This window comes from Amia ocellicauda, chromosome 8, assembly GCF_036373705.1.
Source record: "Amia ocellicauda isolate fAmiCal2 chromosome 8, fAmiCal2.hap1, whole genome shotgun sequence".
NCBI classification, from domain to species: Eukaryota; Metazoa; Chordata; class Actinopteri; order Amiiformes; family Amiidae; genus Amia; species Amia ocellicauda.
Genome location: NC_089857.1, coordinates 27248940 through 27270429, shown reverse-complemented (window position 1 = coordinate 27270429; position 21490 = coordinate 27248940). Strand labels below are relative to the sequence as shown.

Genomic DNA, 21490 nt, shown 5'->3' with positions numbered 1-21490 from the left:
TTAAAGCTTAATCTTTAGCAAATCACATTGAAATCCTCCATGAAGCACAGGTTACAGGATGTTTAATACACCTTGAATTTGTAAGTCCATTTCTTTACCATGTGACATAGCCCCTTGCTTAAAGGATGAGCTACTTGTTAACAGAGTACCTGTTACCTCTGCTGGTAAAATGTGATCACAAAGGAGTTTTTGGTTGAACTGAGCTGACTCAAATCACATAAAGAATTATGTGAAATGAAAATGGAAACCCTTCACTTTAAGGTACAGTAAATGTATTGCTAATTTGAGAAAATAACCACACTCCTAACACCATATTGTGACTTTTAAAAGACATATAAATGTTAATATACATGAATTTGATTGAAGACTTTAACAAATGCAATTGACAAGGTTAACAATGCAATACAATCAATATACAATACCATATTTACACAAATACAGTTTGTATGGTAACACAAATTTTGAGGAGTCGCCAGAAAGTGACAAGAGATGACCCTCTGTGTTTAAAAGCTTTCAAACACAGGACTGCCCAGGAACATAATTTAACTAGATGTGTGCATATTTGCACACTGTTTGTGACAACTCAGCTGCTGTAGGATTGACTTCATGGATACAGCATTCCAAATAGGACTGTGGTTTCCCTCTCTGGGCCTTGTAATGTACTCTTTAGTTATTATCAAAGGCTAATGAGTGTGGACCCATTTTCACTTTTTTCAAAATTGTACTTTTGTGAAGTCACACACCTGCTTAGTTTTAAGAGATTTGAATTTTGCAATGATAAGAAAGCAAATCCCCATCACATAGCAATTCAATCCATTCTAGGCTCTTGTTAAATGTGACATGAAGAGCTTTGAAGCAGAAAAAACAAGGCATGTACTGATACACTAGTAGTACACTGCAATACTCATTAAGTGAGCCAAAATGTTAATTAAAAGTGATTACATAACATGAAAAGGGAAAAGGGTTGTTATGTTAATCAATACATTTAAAAATGTATTCCCAAAAATGTATTGATTAACCAAGAGATAAACCTTTCCTAGGGATAGGAGGACACAGTGAACTGCCATTACACTAGTGAGATAACATGCTCAGCAGTGAATAAAGTGTAGCCTATAGTGTAAGAATAATTACTTATCTGTATCTTATCAATCCAGGCAGTAGGGAAAATAAGAACCAATAATTTTGTGATCTCCCCTGGGCAGCTAGTACCTAATAATTTGCTTCCAAACTGTTCACCTGTAGTGTGTGCTTGATTTGTAAGTAATTCTAATACACATTTTACTAATTCTAATAAATACCTGATGAATAGCCTTCACAAAATGCAGGAGAAAAAGGTCTGGATAGTGGGCATGATGTGTTCTGTGTGCACAGCTTAAACCAAATTACCTACTAATTCAGTTTGCATAATTAAATCAAAGGCTTTAAAACGGTTGACAGCACACTAAGGGAGCTCCTTGAAGTATCCAACAGTTTTCATAATTTAAACGAATGACGTTAAATCAGCAATGTTATTCTATAATCACATGTTAAGCTCACAAACAATTTAGTTCTAATTGAATGTCACAGTATAATATGCTATAATGCGTCTGCGTAAACAATGGCTGGCTTCATGACTTGTTTGAAATAAACTGCTGCCCTGTGTGTAAGCAACTATCTCAGTATTAAACATAAATAAATAAATAAATAAAAATCCATATCCAAATGACATGTGACCTGTCTTTCAGTATTGCTGCTCATTATAAGGAGATTCGCCATACATCCTGGTGAATAATGCAATAATAAAATAACAATGAAGGTACAAATGGACCTACCAAAACCCGGTGCTTTTCCAGAAATGCTTCAAATCAGTTTGAGGCTTTTTTGCATCCACTGTGACTGTGTAGGAGGCTGCAACCACCTTCTGCACTATCACACAAAATACAAGCACCGTTCCTAACATTTCCTTTTCTGTCCTCTTACAAGTTGAGTTTAAACGTCTAAAAGTGTTCACATAAAAACTAGTTTCGCATGTTGTAACTTATTCTTAAGTTTAACCGTACATCCCATGTCAATATACTATAAAAGATGTATGCAACAGCGTGTTATTTGCATACAGTCCAATTAATATAATTAAGTTTTCACACATGAATCCTCAGCTCCACACAGCATTGAATAATTATACTTCCCTTTTCCTGACCACGTGATCATAACATGTGACGTTCAAATGCAGCTGCACAGGTAAATAAAGGTCACTTTCGTGCAGCGCACATTTCCGCAGTTCTGCGCTGATCTGCGCTGCTCCACCAATGGGATAAGAGGTCTTCTGTAGATCTGCGCAGAACTGCGGAAAACTGCGAAACACGAACGCGACTTATCTTATCTTTTAATATGTAAGCCTATATAAATATGCAAGCGAATCTACAAATAATACATTAAAAAAGTGAACATTACCTGACTGTGGTCCCTGCATATGTGTGTTTTTTTTAACGTTATTCAACCATTTTCATTCCCTTTATCTTTTATCGTTAATGATAAAGTTTCCGAAATGTTACGCATTGCAGTACTCATAACTACGAATACATGGTTCAGACATAAGTTAATTGTAACGCAAGGCATGACACTTTTATATCCTTATTTGCCCATTGTATTAAAAAACGGCCATTGCCCTCATCAACAATGGCGGAGAGTGCTACCACTGACGTAATAAAAAAGACGTAATTTCTACTGGCCAATCAGCGGGCCCCTCCTGAGCAAGCCGAAATTTTTGAATTTCTGTGTAGCGAGTATTGAGGTGTCCGGTAGTGAAAGGGGAAATACGGAACACAGCTTTTTAAATTGTTATATATATTTTAGACTAAACCAGAAGCAGGGCATACAAATAACTTTTAGACTTCATAGCAAGCTTTGTTCATCCGTTTCATTCATCATGCCGAACAGAAGAAGGTAAGTAACACTTTTGCACATAAATACAATATTGATGCATCCCTTTCGGTAGTCTATTCATTTTAATTGCAGTTACGGTACAATTTGTTTTTTATTGCCGATGTGGTTGTTTTTATTTGTATTTGTTATGGAGATCCTAGCTTTGTTTTGTTCAGTTTTGAGGTGAACCGTGGCGCTGTGTATGTACATGCAGCTGTTCATTCGTGTTGTTTTAGTTTTACTGCAAACCCAGGCGATGCTGTTTTCATATGAATTTAAACAGGACATTATCTGTCCGTCGTTGTAGGCCTTTCTTGTATGTCTCCTTTGCACGACAGAAATGTGTTTAAATAACTGCGTTACCTGTGTTTTGTCACTGACAATTCGTTTAAGTTTTTCAGAAATACAGTAGGATTAATTTATGAATATGTAGTCCAGTTTGTACACAACACATACGTTAGTGCATACCATTTTAAATGCATTATACACGTAATAATAAAATCCACTAGTAGTTCATTACTTAACTCCACTAAAACATGTATGTGTTTAAAATTCTCAAGTTTATACTTTAAGGATAGTGATATTGTTGTGAAGGTTTATATTATCTAATTACAGATCCCTATAAGTAGATGAATTTGGATTACTGTTAACGGATGTGCTGCTTTAAAAGATGTTGGGGGAAATAATCACTATTACAAACTCCGATTATTATACTGCTAATTCTTTTGAACTCCCTGTTTGCTGTTAAGAAATGGCAGCTGCACAGTTTTAATTTGGGGTTTTGTCTTAGTGAGGCCTTGGCCTTTTCCCTTGTGACTGGCATTAATCTGGCCATGGCGAGGCTGGTGGACATCTGGGACAGCATCGGGATCCTGGAGGAGCAGCGGGTGGAGCGCATGGAGGCGGTGAAGAAGCACATTGATGTAAGACTGTTGGATTATATTCTGTTTCAATGCAAAGAAATGTAATCCTGCATTTCTCTGGGATTATGCAGCACCTAATCTGGAAATGTATACAGTGTCCTGCAAAAGTATTAAGACTTCCTATCATGTCCCATTTTGTGAAATTATAAAATGATTCTTTAATGTTTTTTTACTTAATATTTAATTCAAAACTTGGATGCTCAAACTGAAGAATTGTAAGAGTAACAAGTTACAGTAAATGTCAGAAAAAAAAACTAGCGAAAGAAACAAATGTTGATTGCATAAGTATTCAGCCCCTCAACCCAATATTTGGTATAAGCACTTTTGGGAGCAGTTACAGCTGCAAGTCTTTTGGTGTAAATCTCTACCAAGTTTGCACACTGGCTTGTTGCACTTTTTGCCCATTCTTTTTGGCAGATTTCTCTCAAGTTGCTTGGGGATCACTTAAGGACATCAGCTTTCAAGTCTTTCCACCTTTTCTACATAGGATTCCAGTCAGAACTTTGACTGGGCCACTCAGGGGCATTCACTATTGTATTCTTTAGCCACAAGGTGAATTTTCACCCTGGTTTTAAGTCTTCACCGGTGTCCTGTTTTTTCCGGCTGCTCAGGAGGGATGGCCTGATCAAAGCCCTTTCTGGGTGGAATGCACCTTCCATTTCTTGAGGATTGAGTAGACGGTGCCCACAGGGATATACAGAGACTTTGATCTTTTTTTGTAGCCTTCTGTGCTTTTCAGTGACTCTCCCTGACTTGCTTTGAATGCTCCTTGGTCTTCATGGTTGAGTCTTTGCTTGAAATTAACAACCTGACCAAGGTACTTCAAAGAGACCAGTGTTTTTATTTGGAAATCAGGAGAACCACTATTATCGCACACAGAGGCCATTCAACTAATTGTGTGGCTTGTTAAGGTCGTTTTTAGGTTTAGGTTTTTCACACATTCGGAGTTTGAATACTTATGCAATCGTGACTTTTTGTTTTTTAATTTCGTATTTATTTTTGTTTTTGTCTTGAATGGGTACAGTAGGTTGTGTATATAAACCAATTATTCCTACTTCAGTGTCATACCTGCATGCTTCAAAGCAACAATGTGTAAACAAGTGTGAAAATAATTTTGCAAGGCACTCTTTGCAGTATGTAACATGCGTGCGTACATGTACACTTACATAGTTTCTTGTTTTTGTTTTAAGCTTCTCCTGAATGAAATGATTACAGAAGAAGAACATTTAAAACATCGCATTGAATTAAGTATTATTACTTGTCAAAAGCAATTGGACACATTATACCTGGAACTGTCTGTGGAACCTTACCAGGTCAGTTGTTTTGTGTTCTGTGTGACTGAGAATGCATGAGGTGGGGTTATTTGTAAAAGCATTTGACTTTCAGAATGTATTTAAATGTAATTACTACAACTTTTATAAAAATATCAAATTCATCAAAAATAAAAAAAAGGTTTGTAATTCTGGTTAGTGTGGAAAAGATTTGAAGTGTTCGAATGTTGCAACTAATTGAGGAATCCCTCTGTACAGATTGATGATGGTCTGACTGTCCTGCAATTGGAGAAGGATCTGCGCACAAAAATGGAAGCACTCGCAAAAGAGAGGAATGATCGACTCAAGGAGCTGGAGAGCTTGAGGGAGGATGACAACGCCTTGTGCATAGAGTTGTGCACCACTCCCTACTACATCCCTACTGGCAGCCTGCCGTCACGCTCTCAGCTCCAGGACCTGCGAGAACACATCAAAACTCTTACAGAAGAAAAGGTATAATGCATAAGAGCCATAGGAATTGAATTAACTCTTTCCATGGATATTGGCTTTTAGTTTCTTTATGGTGTCATTGCTTGACCAACTCCACTCAAGGTAGCCAGTCCTGCCCGGGGATGCTTTCTGAGTAACTGTGATTCTTCCATAGACTCTATAGTGCTGATTAGGCATGCTTTGAATTGTTCCCATCTTTTGTTTAGGATAAACAATAGTGCTAGAAACACTAAAAGTGTAGGTGTGTTTTGGTTGGGTTAAAACTCACACTTACAAGCTTCATAATATGTACAAACACTGTCATTTGTTGCTTTTCAAATATGATCAGTTTACCATATATGTGTTTTACACAGTGCATTTGCTTGAATGTATTAATTCAAAGATGTTTTTTGTATGATGCTTTCCTCTTGTAGAAAAACCGTGTGAAAGTGTTTTCTGGACTCCGACAAGATATCAGCCAGTTAATGAGTGAAATTGGCCACTCGCCTGAGACCAGTGTGGAAAAGGAGGCAGTCTGTGATGATGCAGATGTCTTCCTTCTTACCAATGAGAATATCAAAGCTCTCCAAATGTTAAAGTTCCAGGTAAAGTGAGGAGGGACTATAACAATGGAAATTAGTTTGACTTAAAATTGTATTCTTGTTACTTGTTAGCCTAGTGAATAACTATGTCCTGGGAAAATTACAAATCAATTACTTGCTAATTAACAATCTTACTGAAATCTGTAAATAACGATTGTGACCTGATTTGATTTTGTACAATGTTTGAATCCAAAATGCAATTTATTTACCAGAATACAGTTCTAATGGTAATCAGTACTGCTTGAAAATATGACATTATTCTCAAATTAATTGAATTGTTAGGGGACAGTATTTCGTATGGAGATTGAATTAATACTATAGGTCAGTACTGCCCAAACCCAATCTTCGAGGGCCCATATCCAACACGTTTTACAGGTAACCTTTATTCGGCAGTTTCTAAACAGTGACTGACAAAACTTGCTCTCCAGGACTGTTTGGGCACCACTGCTATAGGTAGTTTTTCATGTTTACAAAACAAAATGCAATGTTGCACACTGACCATGTTTTACAGCATATAAAAAGTCTGTTATAGTTTTTTTTTTTTTTATTCCATATTCGGTGTACTTATTTGTTAATGAAAGTAATTTTGTATAGCTCAGCATTTTATCTGAATGTATGAATATAATGTCCCTGATTAGGCATGGGCTTTTAGAAGTAAACTGAATTTTAAATTAGTTTCAACCCATAATCCCTAAGCATTCAGACACCTGAGGGTGTTGCCACAGTGGGCTATTGCAGTGGCTACAATACATCGCTTTCAGGTCAAATAGAAATTTTGGTTTTGTTTCTAACAGCTGGAAGTTAAAAAAGATTCATTGACATTGACCCGGGGCGAACTGAAAGAGAAGGTTCTTAATCTGTGGAATCGGTTGGAATTCACGGAGCAGGAGAAGGCAGCATTTGAAGACAACCTAAAAGCCTCCTTGTCTGATGAGATTGCAGATGTGAGACAAATTTACTGTTAAGCTGAGGATGTTTCATAATTTCACATTTAAGATAAAAATGATTTTTGAAATGTATTTGACCTAAATTGTTTTGGTGTGGTTGTCGTGTTGGATTGGTTGTTAATTACACATTATGCATGATTTGCTTGTTTTCAAATAAATGGTTGTTCACCCTGCATACTGCTTTTGGATATCCAGTGGCAGAATGAGCTGGAGCGCCTGGAGGAGCTGAAGAAAGCTAATCTTCAAGAAGTCATTGAGAAGATCAGGATAGAACTTACAGAGTACTGGGAGACATGCAAGTTTGGTTCTGAACAAAAGAATTCCTGCACATTCTTCTTTGATGGTAAGCAAATTCATTTTGAACATCTAGTGTCTAGTGTCATTTTAATCCAGAATAAACCACAGTTGAGCACACATGGGTCAGTTTATGAGGAATAAAAATATACCTTATCAGCCTATATTGATCCACTGCTGGTTGAAGGCCCCCCTGAGATGCTTCCCTTTTCCATGTCATGCCTACAGTGTATTTCCATCCTCCTATCTTTTCTGTAGTTGTCTTCTAGATCTTTTGTCATCTCTTGGGATCTCGCCATCTTGTGTGTCCTAACATTTGTTATATATTGTGCTTCACTTCAAGATGATGTACATTATGCTTTCTTATGGTTCAGATAACTTCACTGAGGAATTGCTTACCAAGCACGATGAAGAGCTGCTTCGTGTCAAAGAGTACTACAAGAATGCCAAGCCTATGTTGGAGAATGTGGAGAGATGGGAGAAGAATTGGGTCCTTTTCCAGGATTTTGAGGTATAGCTTTAAAATAAAAAGTGTGTGTGTATATATACTGGAAAGCAGAGGAGAGCTATAATAGTTATCAAAATTGCTAAAATTGAAGATTTTAAGAATTATGCATTCTTTTGGACTCCCTGGGTCTGTCTAAAGGCATCCATGGGATCTGACAATGGCATAGTATATCTACATCACCTTTGTTTTTCAATCAAAATCATGTGATGTATTGCTCTGTTCTTCTTTTAGAGGAAGGCATCTGATCCAAACAGATTTTCCAACAGAGGAGGAACGTTGCTGAAAGATGCGAAAGAAAGGGTTAAAGTCCAGAAGATGCTTCCTAAGGTAAGATGTTTTTTTTTGTTTATAGAATTTAAATCCTTCCTTTTAACCATCAAAAGCAAGGCATTTGTTTGGGGTAGTAATGTATAACTTTGAGTGAACATTTCTTGTCTCAAACTTCAGCTGGAGGAAGATCTAAAGAGCTCCATTGAGATATGGGAAGCAGAGCAGGGTACTGAGTTTCTTATCGGAGGCCTGAGAATAATGGATTACATTGGGAGACAATGGGAAGAGCACAGATTACTGAAGGGAAAAGAGAAGAGTGAACGTGTAAGTAATCTACTGAAATGGCAATGTGTCGAGACCTGCATTTCCAGTGAAGCACATGGTACTATTGGAAAAGATTTGATTTGGTAGAAAGTTCACATTTTATCATATTGCTCCAACCTTGTATCAATAATGTGTATTATGCATCTGTGGCAATGTAGGATTTAGTACGAAAATTCCAGATTGACCGCTTGTTGGAGTGCCTGTGTTAAAAATGTACTGTTTTTTCATCGGGACTTAAAATCTTTATTAAGCATGAGTACAAAACCGCTGATTCCTTTGGTAATTGGTTTAGACTCTTTAGCACTAGCTTAAAACTTCTCAATATGAACTGTCATTATGAGATCTTGCAAATATACAATCCTTGTGGTAAAACGTAGTGTTTTTTGTGTTCCAGGTCACAAAGAAGGATCCTTCAGTTGTGAAAACACCAGGAAAACGCCCCCACGGAGGACTGATTACAAACACGCCTAGCAAGATGAGGAAGGTAACGGCTTTCTATGGAAAAGACGGATGCAACTTGCCTCATGTCAACTGAAGTGTGAACTAGTCCATTCAATAGGACAAACATTTGCTGCAATCAGTGTTGACTTTTTTTTTTTTTTTTCTGCCATCACAGTAAAAAGACCATTGGTCGCTTATCTTTAGAAATGCACTGTCAATAGCAGCAAGGTATGAATTCTATGTGCCTATGTCCTGAGCCAACTGTATTCATCGCCCCATGTCGATATGTTGCTTGATAGATTCAAGCAATCCTTTAAGAGCCTCCGCAGTCTTTACAATTACTTGATATTCTTCATACAGTATGACCACAAATGTGACGCAACTGTTTCAAATCCACCCGTTTCTTCCATCTCATTTTAAGGTTCCAGGAAATCCAAACGTCTCTGTACAGCGGGTAACGAGTACCAGCTCCAGCAGCTCCAGTAATAACAGCACTGCTAGCACCTTTAACAGTGTGAGCGGTAAACCCCCTCTCTCTACATCCAAGGTTTGGAATGGCTCCCCTCCTTTCTTGCTCATCTGAAGTTAGCCTGTTTTTATTGTGTTGGCTTTCCTAATTTCCTTGTATTAAAGTTGAAGTCTTTCTAATGCAACAATGGCTCATAGGATTCACATTTGGTGGACATAAAGGGTTTGTCGGGCCTTGCCACAAACCAGATGTTTTTCCATTTTCATTCTTTGTATATAGAATGGGGATGATGAAGGGTTCATTTACTAGTTTATAATTAAGGAATTTAAATCACTAGTTTTTTTCATGCAAGTCCTTCACAATCTGCTTGCTAAATCTGTAGTGTTTTAATTCATGGAAGTACAATTAACTATTTAGTAAATGTCTGAAATATTACTTAAAAATATTCCCAGTTGTGTTGTCCAATTTATGTGGAACTAAACTATAGCAAATTCAATTGTAGCGGGTAGTATGTACTTTTTTTTTTTATTATTCCCTCTTTATGAAAAAACTAATTCTTTCCAAAATAGTTTTTGTTCATTCTGATTTCATTTTTAACCTCAGGCCCAGCAGAAGAACAGATTTTTGGATGTTTCTCAAAGGACACCATTGCAAGAATTCAACAGTGAGAAAAAGCATGTTAAAATTGGCAGTTACACAGAGTTTACCGTAAGTCCTTGATCCCTTTCCTCACAACAGACTTTTTGAGGGACATTTCTCCTGTGTAAATTCTATGTAACTTGCATTTATTGTAAGTTTGACAAAGGTGTTGGCTAAACGTGGTCGTCATTCATTCCTCTAGCAAGAAAGTATTCACAATTAGTGTAGTTGGATTTCTTGAGCCTTTTGAATAGTTATCTAGTTAAAGACCACCTATGTTACTCATTTAAATGTATGTATTTTCTCTTGTAGAAAGAACTTGCACAGAAGTCACAGAATCTAGAAGCTGTTCTGAACTCCACCACAAAGGATATCCTCAAATAATGTCAAAATGTTTGTTTTTAATTTTCTCCACTCTTTCAACTTGGCATCAAGCATTTGTTTCTGCACCAACAATGACTTATGAATGTCATTCTGCAGACTTAGGTTTCTGGTCCCAATCAGGTCAATGTTATAAATGTGACTTATTTTTTTACCTTTGAGGTATTAATTGATGGTTGTATCTTGCCGTCTCTTGTTTTTTCTTATCTAGGTTTGGGTCACTTTGCATTTCAGTTATTGCACATTTCAATAGTTGTCTAGCTTTTAATTTCAGAGTAATGCAATATGTTTGAAAAAGTTCCTAGCAGCAGACTATTACATTGAATTAATGTCACTCTTTTGTTAAGTCAATTTTGATGAGACCTTGGAGAGAGAAACAAAGCATTTTGCTTTTTTTAAATGGGGATTTTTCTTTTTGTTTTTACCTGGCACGTACAAAACGTCATATCATACTGCATTAATTTTATAAAGAATACCAAGGCAAACTTATATTTAACAGAAGGCCACAGATAATGCCAACTAATATACATTTGAACAAATGAAATGTTAAGTCTATGGACTAAATGTGGTGCCACTGAACACAAGCTTTACAGTTTGCTGATTGGTCTGTTAAATATCACGCCTTGAACTATGCATTTAGATGCTGGTCAGGTAGTTTGTACCGAGGTAACAATGGTTGCAAACCTCTGGAGATATTTAAAGTGTGGCTGATATGATTACATTTTTTAAGCATTTTAAAATGCAGGGCAATGCTGCATTGATTGTATGGCTTTTAACTTATTGTTTTACCCACCTATAACTAATGCCCATTGTAAGCAATGGTGAACAAAACCATAAGGGATTATAAATGATTTGCTCAATTTTAGGTCTGACTTCTCAGAACAAGATTAGCTCTACTCTTAGATAACCTGATTAGCTCATCGAAGACTAGTGCTAATCATTGGCTGTGAAACCAAAAGTTAATGTATTGCTGGCTCCTCCAGAATGATGTTCTTCATACATTTCAAAATCTTTTTTTTTTTATATAAAGAAAATCTTCTGTGTAAATATTTTCTACTCTTCTGTTGGAGTTTTGTTTTTATGTAAAGATTTCTATTGCTTCTCTAAATATTGTTTTGTGCATCTTCTAATAAATGTATCTAAATATGTATGCTTAACATTCTTAATTTGTCTTCAAAGTAGTGTCATCTGAATTTTTAAACTGCCCTTGGCCCAAGCATTTAAACAAAATACATTCATCCCAATTCCATCTTCTCCATTAATGGCAACTGTAGTGGAGCATTAGGAGTGATTCTGATTAAATGATTTGTGGAAAGTGTACATTTTTACGCAAAGGTAACGGCCACCGAGTTATACATTTTAAAGTGTTTTTTTATACATATTGTACACAGTATTCTTTAAATTTGTTTTGGTATTTTTTGTAGTAGTTTTTGGACTAGCAGAATCTCAAATGAATGCAAATGCCCTATTGTGGGCATGTTACAATATCACATTTTGAGGTACCTGATGGAATTATGGCAGTTTTCTATAGAAAATACAAATTATGTGATATGCCCAAATACAGACCTTCAAGCAATAGAAAGCAATCTGTTGGCACAATTTCTGCTTAGTTCTGTTTGTTGCAATTCTACATTTTTCCTTCAAGTTAATTTTATTTTGTAGTTTAAAAATGTAGCAAATTGTATTCCAATTTCACATTATTTTAAATACTCTGATACAAAAAAATGTTCATTTCACATACACTCAGCAACAATGCAAAATTAGATTATATTAAAAAAAAAAAAAGCTGTCACATAGTAACAAACGGGTATCACTGCTCCTTACTTTAGAAGCTAAAAATGTACATTGAAATAAATACAAGTCATTTTGGATATATATATATATATATATATATATATATATATATATATATATATATATATATAAATTATAGTTGTACAATTATATGACCACTGACATGAATGACATTTACTTTGATGTGGAAAACGACAAGGCAAGCATTACAGTGGCAATTGTTCAGTACCTGGGCAAGCTATCTTTTGCAGTATATACAGCCCACCCCCCCCTCTCCCATTTGGCATTGAATAATGATAATACTCAGATGTCATTCAGATTCCTGTAATTCAGACACAATACGAAGGTGGGTGGGTCTCAGCTAAGGATTGAGATGCTCCCACATGCTCCGTGGGACTGTGGTTTTCAGGGAAGAAGCAGAATTCATTGATCCATTGATCCATCATCCACTTTGTGATAATTTGATCAGTGCCACATATAGAGGTATGGAATTTGCTTAGCCTGGACAATAGTGGGAAATGTTTCTTTGGGAAACACTGGGGTACCTGGCACAACAGAGGTGTTTTTAAGCAAATGCTATTTTTATTTTATTTTTCCTATTGGCACATACTCTGATAGTCCCACCTTTTCTGCAGACTGCAGGATTAGCGGCATTGCTTCAATGGTCTTCACTTCTGTCCAGGTCTTGAAACGTCTCTTGACCCCTCCATATGCCATTTCCTAAATGCTTTTAGCTCTTTGTAGCCAACTCACTACTGGTGCAGGGGCCTTATCAACAAGAAGGTCCTCAGTATGGAGATGAGTAAGGTTAATTTTCTGTTCCATTGTGTGAGGGTCTTCAATGTCACTGATCCTCTGAAGGAAATGACACTATGGAAATGGAGATCCTTTGACAATCTGTCATTCACTCTGGCCTTGCTGTGCCTGACTAACACCTTGAGCATGGGTAGCCCACAAAATATTGTGGGACCTGCCCATTTCCATTAGCATCTTCTATACACATGAAAAGTGTTGATTGCAGTTACATACATTCTTTTATGGCCAAATCATTATGGCAGGGCACTATACATATATCTTTATATCCATTCTGCTGTGTCTTGCCTCTATAAGACTATATATCGCCAGCCGAGTCCTGTGATTCCTGCTCGCTGGCCAGAATTCGCCTGCCATTGTCCTGGCGCCGCCGGTTGGGAAGAAACGCTAACCTGCAAGGGAGGAAAAAAATATATAATGGGAGAGTGAAGAGAAAAGCACATCAGGAGACTGCACACTTAGATACGTCAGACACAATTCTAATTGTTTTAGGAGGCAGTACGTGCTATTAAAGCTGCTCACTTTCTTCCATCCATCATTTTCAGTAACCACTTCATCCAGTACAAGGTTACTGTGAGCTGGAGACTCACCCGGAAGACATGGGGCAGGAGCTGCAGCTCAGTTTCAGTTGTCAGTGTTTTAAGTTGATCTATCGTCAAGCTATCCCATGTAAGTAATCCTGAAGACTTGATTTTAATCATTGAAGTTAATGAAGTCACATTCAGAATGCTGTAGAGGAATGACTAATAAAGTCAGTTTCACATTTTCATTATATATATATATATTTTTTTTTTATTATTATTATTTTTTTTTTGAGTAACAGCTGAAGTTTTCTGTGAATACATGCAGTATGTAATAACAGGTGTTCACCACAAGATGGACCAACAGCACTAAATTTCATGATACACAGTTGACTGATAATAGTTTATTCCTGATGCTGTCTATCTGCTTCTGAGAGAGAACAGCCACATTTCCTGTCTGCATGTCTTATTAGTAACTTCTACATAATGCTGGTGTTTTTATTTTGCTTGTCATGATGGTCAAAACATCAGTTCAATTTTTCATATATTGTGAATCCAAATGAAGGACCTGTGCACTGATCTCTTGTTAACACTTTCTTTATAATATGTAATGTCAGAAAGCAAATAACCCCCGTGTTTTTCACCAGCTTGTCTTTGTCAAAAGCCTTTCTCAGAAGCAGTGTAGACATTATTTCACCATCACACCTATCTTGGTCAATACATTAAACAATTATTACATTTCACAGTATTGAAATATCTGTATATGTTCTGGGAATGCAGGATTCATATTGTATGCAGTAACATTTCAAATAATTCATATTAAATTCTTATACATTGAAAGGGTGGTCACACTTGGAATTCATTGGCTTTTACTTTGAAGCCATTTCTTATTTTAGCCATTTTATTGTTGAAAGACAAATGAAGACCCAGACAAATGTGTCCATACTTAAATCTGCAGAAACTTGCTTTCAGAGTAACATCTAGTCAGGCTGCAAAACTGTCATTCATCTCATATTCAATTGTTTACAGTACTGCTATTAGTTCATTAGGCCCGTACAAACCCAAGTAATTTAATTGCTTCATTTGAAATCTGAAATGTTACAGTCTAACATATCTCATATCCCATTGCCATACTAAAATAATTATTAATCTGAAGGGCAGGGTGGTGAGCAGGAATAAAAACTGTGTTTTACTGTATGCCCACCATATGTTGTTTCTTTATTAGAAGTCTTAAAGGCGTATTATTCTATGAACATGTAAGGGGAAATGAGGACCACAACACACAATGAGAGTCAAAATACATTTGCATACATTTTTTTTTAAATGTAGCATGACTAAAACCACAAACACTGGTTTAAGACTTTCTTTGGGTGTTTGTTTTCAGCTGCAGGACGCTGAGCGAACAACACCACAACAGCTAACATACATTACTAAGACATTACTAAGAAGCAATGTGGTACTTTTTCTTTTCTTTTTTTGTATTACTGAAAACTCAACAGTATTTTCATGAGTTGTTGGCAGACAACCTCTGGGTGCAGATGTTGCATTTGCAATGTTACTTTTAACACATCTGTCAGTTTGTGTAGTTGCGGACTCTAAACACACCACCAAGGTCCTCAAAGAAACAAACATTGAAATGTTTCATTTACTAGGAGAGGAATTTCCGGAGGTAATCTTTACCCCAGAACATGCTTATTTTCATCTCTAAACCCTTAATGTTTCTTGGTGATATGAGGAATCTGAGAAAGGGAGAATTTCTGGCTTCTCTCAAAGTATCTAAGGTCATTGTAAGGATACATTCAGTCCAATCTTAGCATAAAAAATATCTCTCTGTGTATAAACATACAGAGCACAAGTGTAAGTAAATATTTGGTGGTGTCACCTTTTGCCTTCAAGCAAGATTTTTGGGAAACTGTTTGGATATCAGTAGGTCTGGTCGTTTTTTCATCTCATTCCAGGCACAGAATGTACAGGAGTCCTGAGAACAAGAGGTTCTTAATATTTCAGAATCTGACTGCATGAATATCACTTAATAAACAGTCTATATGCTATTAATAGATGACTGATTACAACCAATCAGTGTAGTTCTAAACCTTTTTTGAGTGAACGAACAAAAAACTGGGAGTACTCAAAAGGAAACATATTAAATGTATTTAATCCATTACATTCAGAAACAAGATAATATTGTCATCAGACAGCAAAGCAGATTTTTTGATGTTCAGTTATATCTTCCTCAGAGCATACGTACACATCTGACCATTATATAATGGAATAATGGTCTCCAATTGTTCGTTGCCTTTCTTATGTTCTTGTTTATTCAATAATCTTGAATACCGCTCGAAAGGTTAAATGCATTCCACTCAGTGTTTTATCTATGACTGCTAGCCTGAACGCATATTGCCTTTGTTTTTAGCTACAGAATTTTACAGCTAGCTGCGACCTGATTATGTGTTGTACTTAACACTTGTGCTGTATGTGTACAAGATAAAACTGATTGATTATTGATGGGACTTGCTACTAAAGCTAGTGTTAGGTGAAGTTTCATGAAACTGGACCCAATGCAGCTTGCTTCTGTCAGTCAGGTTTTTGTGTTGAAAACTGAACTTGGTTTGACAGTGCTATCCAAATAAACATGGGGCCACATGGGTCATTTTACTGACATATAACTGGACATTAATACACATGGGTCATGATTTTCTAATGTTGGGAAATTATTTGCTTAGGAGTACAATCAGCAAATACTAAAACTATGTTGTCTAGTAGATATGTTATAATAACTGTCATAAAACATAGTACTGCTCTTACTTATTAGTAAATCCTTTATCAACTCTGGAAAGGCCTGTAATGTACATACCCGGAAAGCCATTCAGTCACATCTAACACACTTACGATGCACCACAAAAAAACATCCAAGTACTAGATGACAATCACCACCAAAAACAGGTCCAAAATAAAAACTACATCTGCACGACACAGACACCCAAAAAATCTTACTTCCTACTCATACAACGTCCGTTGCCAATGGCCTCGTCCATTCCTACTTTTATTCACCAGCTCTTGAAGAGTAGGAGAAGGTGCTTCAAAGCATGTGCTCCTGATTCATGAGATAAAAGATAAACAAGGGAAAGTGAACCATTTCAAATCATAAGGTACTTTAAGGAATTACAACAAGAGAATCAGTAATACCAATATAATACTGATATCCTCCCTCATTATCTTTGAAGCCCCAAAGATGCACAAGACTCATTGTCCATACTAAGTGTATATCTGATGTATGACTCATGATTCCACGCCAGTGAACAGTTCTGAATTAGGCAAGTGACCCAGGTTTGTCATGGATGTTGGTTTCCTTTCAGAAAACCCAAGAGAGGCTGCTAGCACCCCAAAGCTGGTTTCAGAACCTTAGCAGGAGAAATATGCATGGACCTCACTAAACTGAAACAGGTCAAAGCTGCTATATGAGGAGTTTTGTCACTGAAGGAAGACTCCCTGGTACTTGAGATCCAGGCAGAGAAAAGGAACAGAGTGGACATTGTGAGAGACATGACATAACATATACGAGGCTCAAATGACATTCTTGAAGGTGCTGTACCTTTAAGTTCTTAAATTAAGTTCAAACCCCTCGATTTATTTGTATTACATCAGAATGTATAATATTTAGCAAAACCATTGCTTGTCCGGCAGTCTGTCAAGAAATTCAGTGTGATAACGTAAGATGGCCTCACTGCTCCTATGGGAAGGGTGTTCATGCCAAGAAGGAAGGAAAGCATTGAACACAGCTAATGCACTAAGGAGTACCCATGAGTAATGCATTGTAAGGGGGAATCTATCAGATTTCTTTAGCTGATTTAAGAAAGGATCATTCTGCAAGTGAAAACAAACTTAGATCCAGTTAATTCATGAAAGCTGATGAATTCTAAGTAAACTGCCACATAGGTTGTGCTATACAACCAGCCTTAGGGTCGGATTAAATCTAAACTTTTACCCACCAGTTAATAGCAAGCCTGTACGTCATAACAGTTACATTTATGTGTAAAGAAAACAGCTTCTTGCAAAAAATGAAGTGGCCACTGAGTACTGGTTTGTAGTTTTCCATTAGCAGGTGGGTCAAAGTTTTGATTTAATCCCGGCCTTAGTGTACAGTTAATGGCCTGAAATCTGAGGAAGTCAAATAAACAAAGAGGACTGCAGCTGAACTGCATAAAATCAGATTACCAGTAAATGTAACTGTATAATGGAAGACAACATTAATTACTGTACTAGATACATTGTGGAATGAAATTGGATGACCTATGCTGTGAGAAACTAATGTGACAAGCATTGATCTTGTGTTTAAATTAAATCGTTTGGAAGGGGTGATTTGGGCAAATGCACTGCACAAAATTTACACATACACTGAGGGAAAAAAGTATTTGATCCCCTGCTGATTTTGTACGTTCGCCCACTGACAAAGAAATTATCAGTCTATAATTTTAATGGTAGGTGTATTTTAACAGTGAGAGACAGAATAACAACAAAAAAATCCAGAAAAACGCATTTCAAAAAAGTTATAAATTGATTTGCATGTTAATGAGGGAAATAAGTATTTGATCCCCTATCAATCAGCAAGATTTATGGCTCCCAGGTGTCTTTTATACAGATAACGAGCTGAGATTAGGAGCACCCTCTTAAAGGGAGTGCTCCTAATCTCAACTTGTTACCTGTATAAAATACACCTGTCCACAGAAGCAATCAATCAATCAGATTCCAACTCTCCACCATGGCCAAGACCAAAGAGCTGTCCAAGGATGTCAGGGACAAGATTGTAGACCTACACAAGGCTGGAATGGGCTACAAGACCATCGCCAAGCAGCTTGGTGAGAAGGTGACAACAGTTGCTGCGATTATTCGCAAATGGAAGAAACACAAAATAACTGTCAGTCTCCCTCGGTCTGGGGCTCCATGCAAGATCTCACCTCGTGGAGTTTCAATGATCATGAGAACGGTGAGGAATCAGCCCAGAACTACACGGGAGGATCTTGTTAATGATCTCAAGGCAGCTGGGACCATAGTCACCAAGAAAACAATTGGTAACACACTATGCCGTGAAGGACTGAAATCCTTCACTTTGTCAGTGGGCAAACGTACAAAATCAGCAGGGGATCAAATGTAAAATGCATGAGGCCTATAAATAAATCACTAATATATATATACACTCACCTAAAGGATTATTAGGAACACCTGTTCAATTTCTCATTAATGCAATTATCTAACCAACCAATCACATGGCAGTTGCTTCAATGCATTTAGGGGTGTGGTCCTGGTCAAGACAATCTCCTGAACTCCAAACTGAATGTCTGAATGGGAAAGAAAGGTGATTTAAGCAATTTTGAGCGTGGCATGGTTGTTGGTGCCAGACGGGCCGGTCTGAGTATTTCACAATCTGCTCAGTTACTGGGATTTTCACGCACAACCATTTCTAGGGTTTACAAAGAATGGTGTGAAAAGGGAAAAACATCCAGTATGCGGCAGTCCTGTGGGCGAAAATGCCTTGTTGATGCTAGAGGTCAGAGGAGAATGGGCCGACTGATTCAAGCTGATAGAAGAGCAACTTTGACTGAAATAACCACTCGTTACAACCGAGGTATGCAGCAAAGCATTTGTGAAGCCACAACACGTACAACCTTGAGGCGGATGGGCTACAACAGCAGAAGACCCCACCGGGTACCACTCATCTCCACTACAAATAGGAAAAAGAGGCTACAATTTGCACAAGCTCATCAAAATTGGACAGTTGAAGACTGGAAAAATGTTGCCTGGTCTGATGAGTCTCGATTTCTGTTGAGACATTCAGATGGTAGAGTCAGAATTTGGCGTAAACAGAATGAGAACATGGATCCATCATGCCTTGTTACCACTGTGCAGGCTGGTGGTGGTGGTGTAATGGTGTGGGGGATGTTTTCTTGGCACACTTTAGGCCCCTTAGTGCCAATTGGGCATCGTTTAAATGCCACGGCCTACCTGAGCATTGTTTCTGACCATGTCCATCCCTTTATGACCACCATGTACCCATCCTCTGATGGCTACTTCCAGCAGGATAATGCACCATGTCACAAAGGTCGAATCATTTCAAATTGGTTTCTTGAACATGACAATGAGTTCACTGTACTAAACTGGCCCCCACAGTCACCAGATCTCAACCCAATAGAGCATCTTTGGGATGTGGTGGAACGGGAGCTTCGTGCCCTGGATGTGCATCCCACAAATCTCCATCAACTGCAAGATGCTATCCTATCAATATGGGCCAACATTTCTAAAGAATGCTTTCAGCGCCTTGTTGAATCAATGCCACGTAGAATTAAGGCAGTTCTGAAGGCGAAAGGGGGTCAAACACAGTATTAGTATGGTGTTCCTAATAATCCTTTAGGTGAGTGTATATATATATAAAATCAGCAACACTATCTAGATGAAGGCCTCCCCAAGATGTTTCCACTTCAATCTACTTCCAATTTCCTCTGTTGATATCCATTCAATAGCTTCCTTTGTCCATCTGTGATCAGTTTTTCTTGCTATGTGTCCAGCTCACTGCTATTTTAACATTTTCACTTAGACTATGCTCCAGTCTTAACTAAAATTATAACCAATAACCAATACAAGTAAAGACTATTTATTTGTGTTTTATGTGATGTGTGTATAATAAAAACTGTACAGATATACTGTATAGACACATATTTAAAGATCTCAGGGCAAAAGTTGAGACCTAAAGTACAGAGTTCCCTGGTTTTAAACTTGGGTTTTGTCATTAGCTGACTATGACCTTGAATGGGCCTCCAAGTTAACCCAGAGCATCCAGACCTGGGTAGGTTTTGAACTTGGCTAGTGCTGTCTTTGGCGCAATGTAATTTCTCCATTCAATGCCTAACTTTGCTGTTTGCCCTATGTGGACTCGCGGTGCGAATTAAAGTAGATGGCCTGCATGGGGTCATTTCATAAGATTAGTGTATGTTGTCCTCATATCTCCACTGTGCTTGCAAGAGGTTTGAAACCTAACTGTCATTTATGAAAGGAGAACTGGGTGGCAAAAGTGATAATGGCTTTACATTGTGTAAAATTTAACTTGAATTTGTGCACTGTGTTTAGGCTCTGTGAAAGCTTACTCAGGTAGGGGCAGTGATGTTGATGCCAGTGCTTGGCACCTCTCTCAGTTCACCTGACACTGATGGTGAGAAGTATTTACAATTCCTCTAATAATAACACATTATCCTCAAACCCCGTTTAGATTTTGGCCGGCATTAAAATACTCAGGAGATTTAAAGGCAGACATGTCGTTTGCAAATACCTTCTTTAAGAGCCTTATATTGTATTAGTATTCCAGATTCATTACATACATGGATCCCATCTCAAGGCATCAATCAACTGCCTTGTGAGTGTAAAGACATACACAACGTCAAAGAAAGACAACAAGTGGTTGGTATTACGAAAACTCACTACTCATCAACTTTTCCTTCTGCAGTATCTCATGGCTGCTCACAACTATATTAATGTTCACAAATGTTATAATTTATGACCGCCTCACATCTGTGGGTATTTAATTAATGGCAGACATGAAGCTAACACCACTACTGTCATGGCAACAGGGTCTCTTAGGTTCAGGGCTCTTTGCCCAAACCCATAAAGGTAATCTCTCGATCTCCTCAATGCCATTAAAAGGTTTCAAATAGCCAATATTTTTTAAACCTACAGCCTCTTAAACAATCCTGTTGAGCAAGAGCACTTCACAGTAATGGGGATAATGAACAAGAACATACTAAAGCATGACTACTAATGGTAACTGCTATGCTGTGTTTTAATTAACAAGACCAACACAGTCGCAGTCCAAAGAGCTGTGATGTCTCCATCTAGCACAGAACTATTTCTCAGTGTTGAAGGCTTTATTTTGTAATGT

At 37.4% G+C, this 21490-nt stretch overlaps 3 protein-coding genes across 4 annotated transcripts in view; 1 reads left to right on the top strand and 2 right to left on the bottom strand.

The window, feature by feature from the left end:
* Positions 1-2185, bottom strand: part of idua (alpha-L-iduronidase) — a 56725-nt gene extending 54540 nt beyond the window's left edge. For both annotated transcript variants that reach the window (XM_066710872.1, XM_066710873.1), the window contains exon 1: positions 1812-2185. In XM_066710872.1, the coding sequence (XP_066566969.1) occupies positions 1812-1939 (128 nt within the window). In that variant the 5' untranslated portion in view covers positions 1940-2185. The remainder of the gene's footprint in view (positions 1-1811) is intronic.
* Positions 2186-2754: 569 nt separating this feature from the next.
* On the top strand, positions 2755-11586 carry prc2 (protein regulator of cytokinesis 2). Its single transcript, XM_066710868.1, has 14 exons — positions 2755-2922; positions 3692-3824; positions 5015-5137; positions 5354-5587; positions 5998-6168; positions 6960-7109; positions 7308-7455; positions 7781-7917; positions 8146-8241; positions 8362-8508; positions 8903-8992; positions 9371-9496; positions 10022-10126; positions 10370-11586. Exons 1-14 carry the CDS (start codon positions 2906-2908, stop codon positions 10439-10441), a joined length of 1749 nt encoding a protein of 582 aa, XP_066566965.1. The 5' UTR covers positions 2755-2905; the 3' UTR covers positions 10442-11586.
* A 735-nt stretch (positions 11587-12321) lies between these two features.
* The window catches only part of LOC136754752 (5-hydroxytryptamine receptor 4), a 108548-nt gene continuing 99379 nt past the window's right edge, over positions 12322-21490 (bottom strand). Inside the window, exon 7 of the mRNA XM_066710867.1 lies at positions 12322-13437. Coding sequence (XP_066566964.1) covers positions 13344-13437 — 94 coding nt within the window. The 3' untranslated portion in view covers positions 12322-13343. The remainder of the gene's footprint in view (positions 13438-21490) is intronic.

Excerpts from the sequence above, each read along its gene's own strand:
- prc2 (XM_066710868.1), top strand. Across the intron at positions 5,138-5,353 it reads TGTCTGTGGAACCTTACCAG|ATTGATGATGGTCTGACTGT; the intron begins GTCAGTTGTTTT and ends CCCTCTGTACAG. Across the intron at positions 8,242-8,361 it reads TCCAGAAGATGCTTCCTAAG|CTGGAGGAAGATCTAAAGAG; the intron begins GTAAGATGTTTT and ends CTCAAACTTCAG.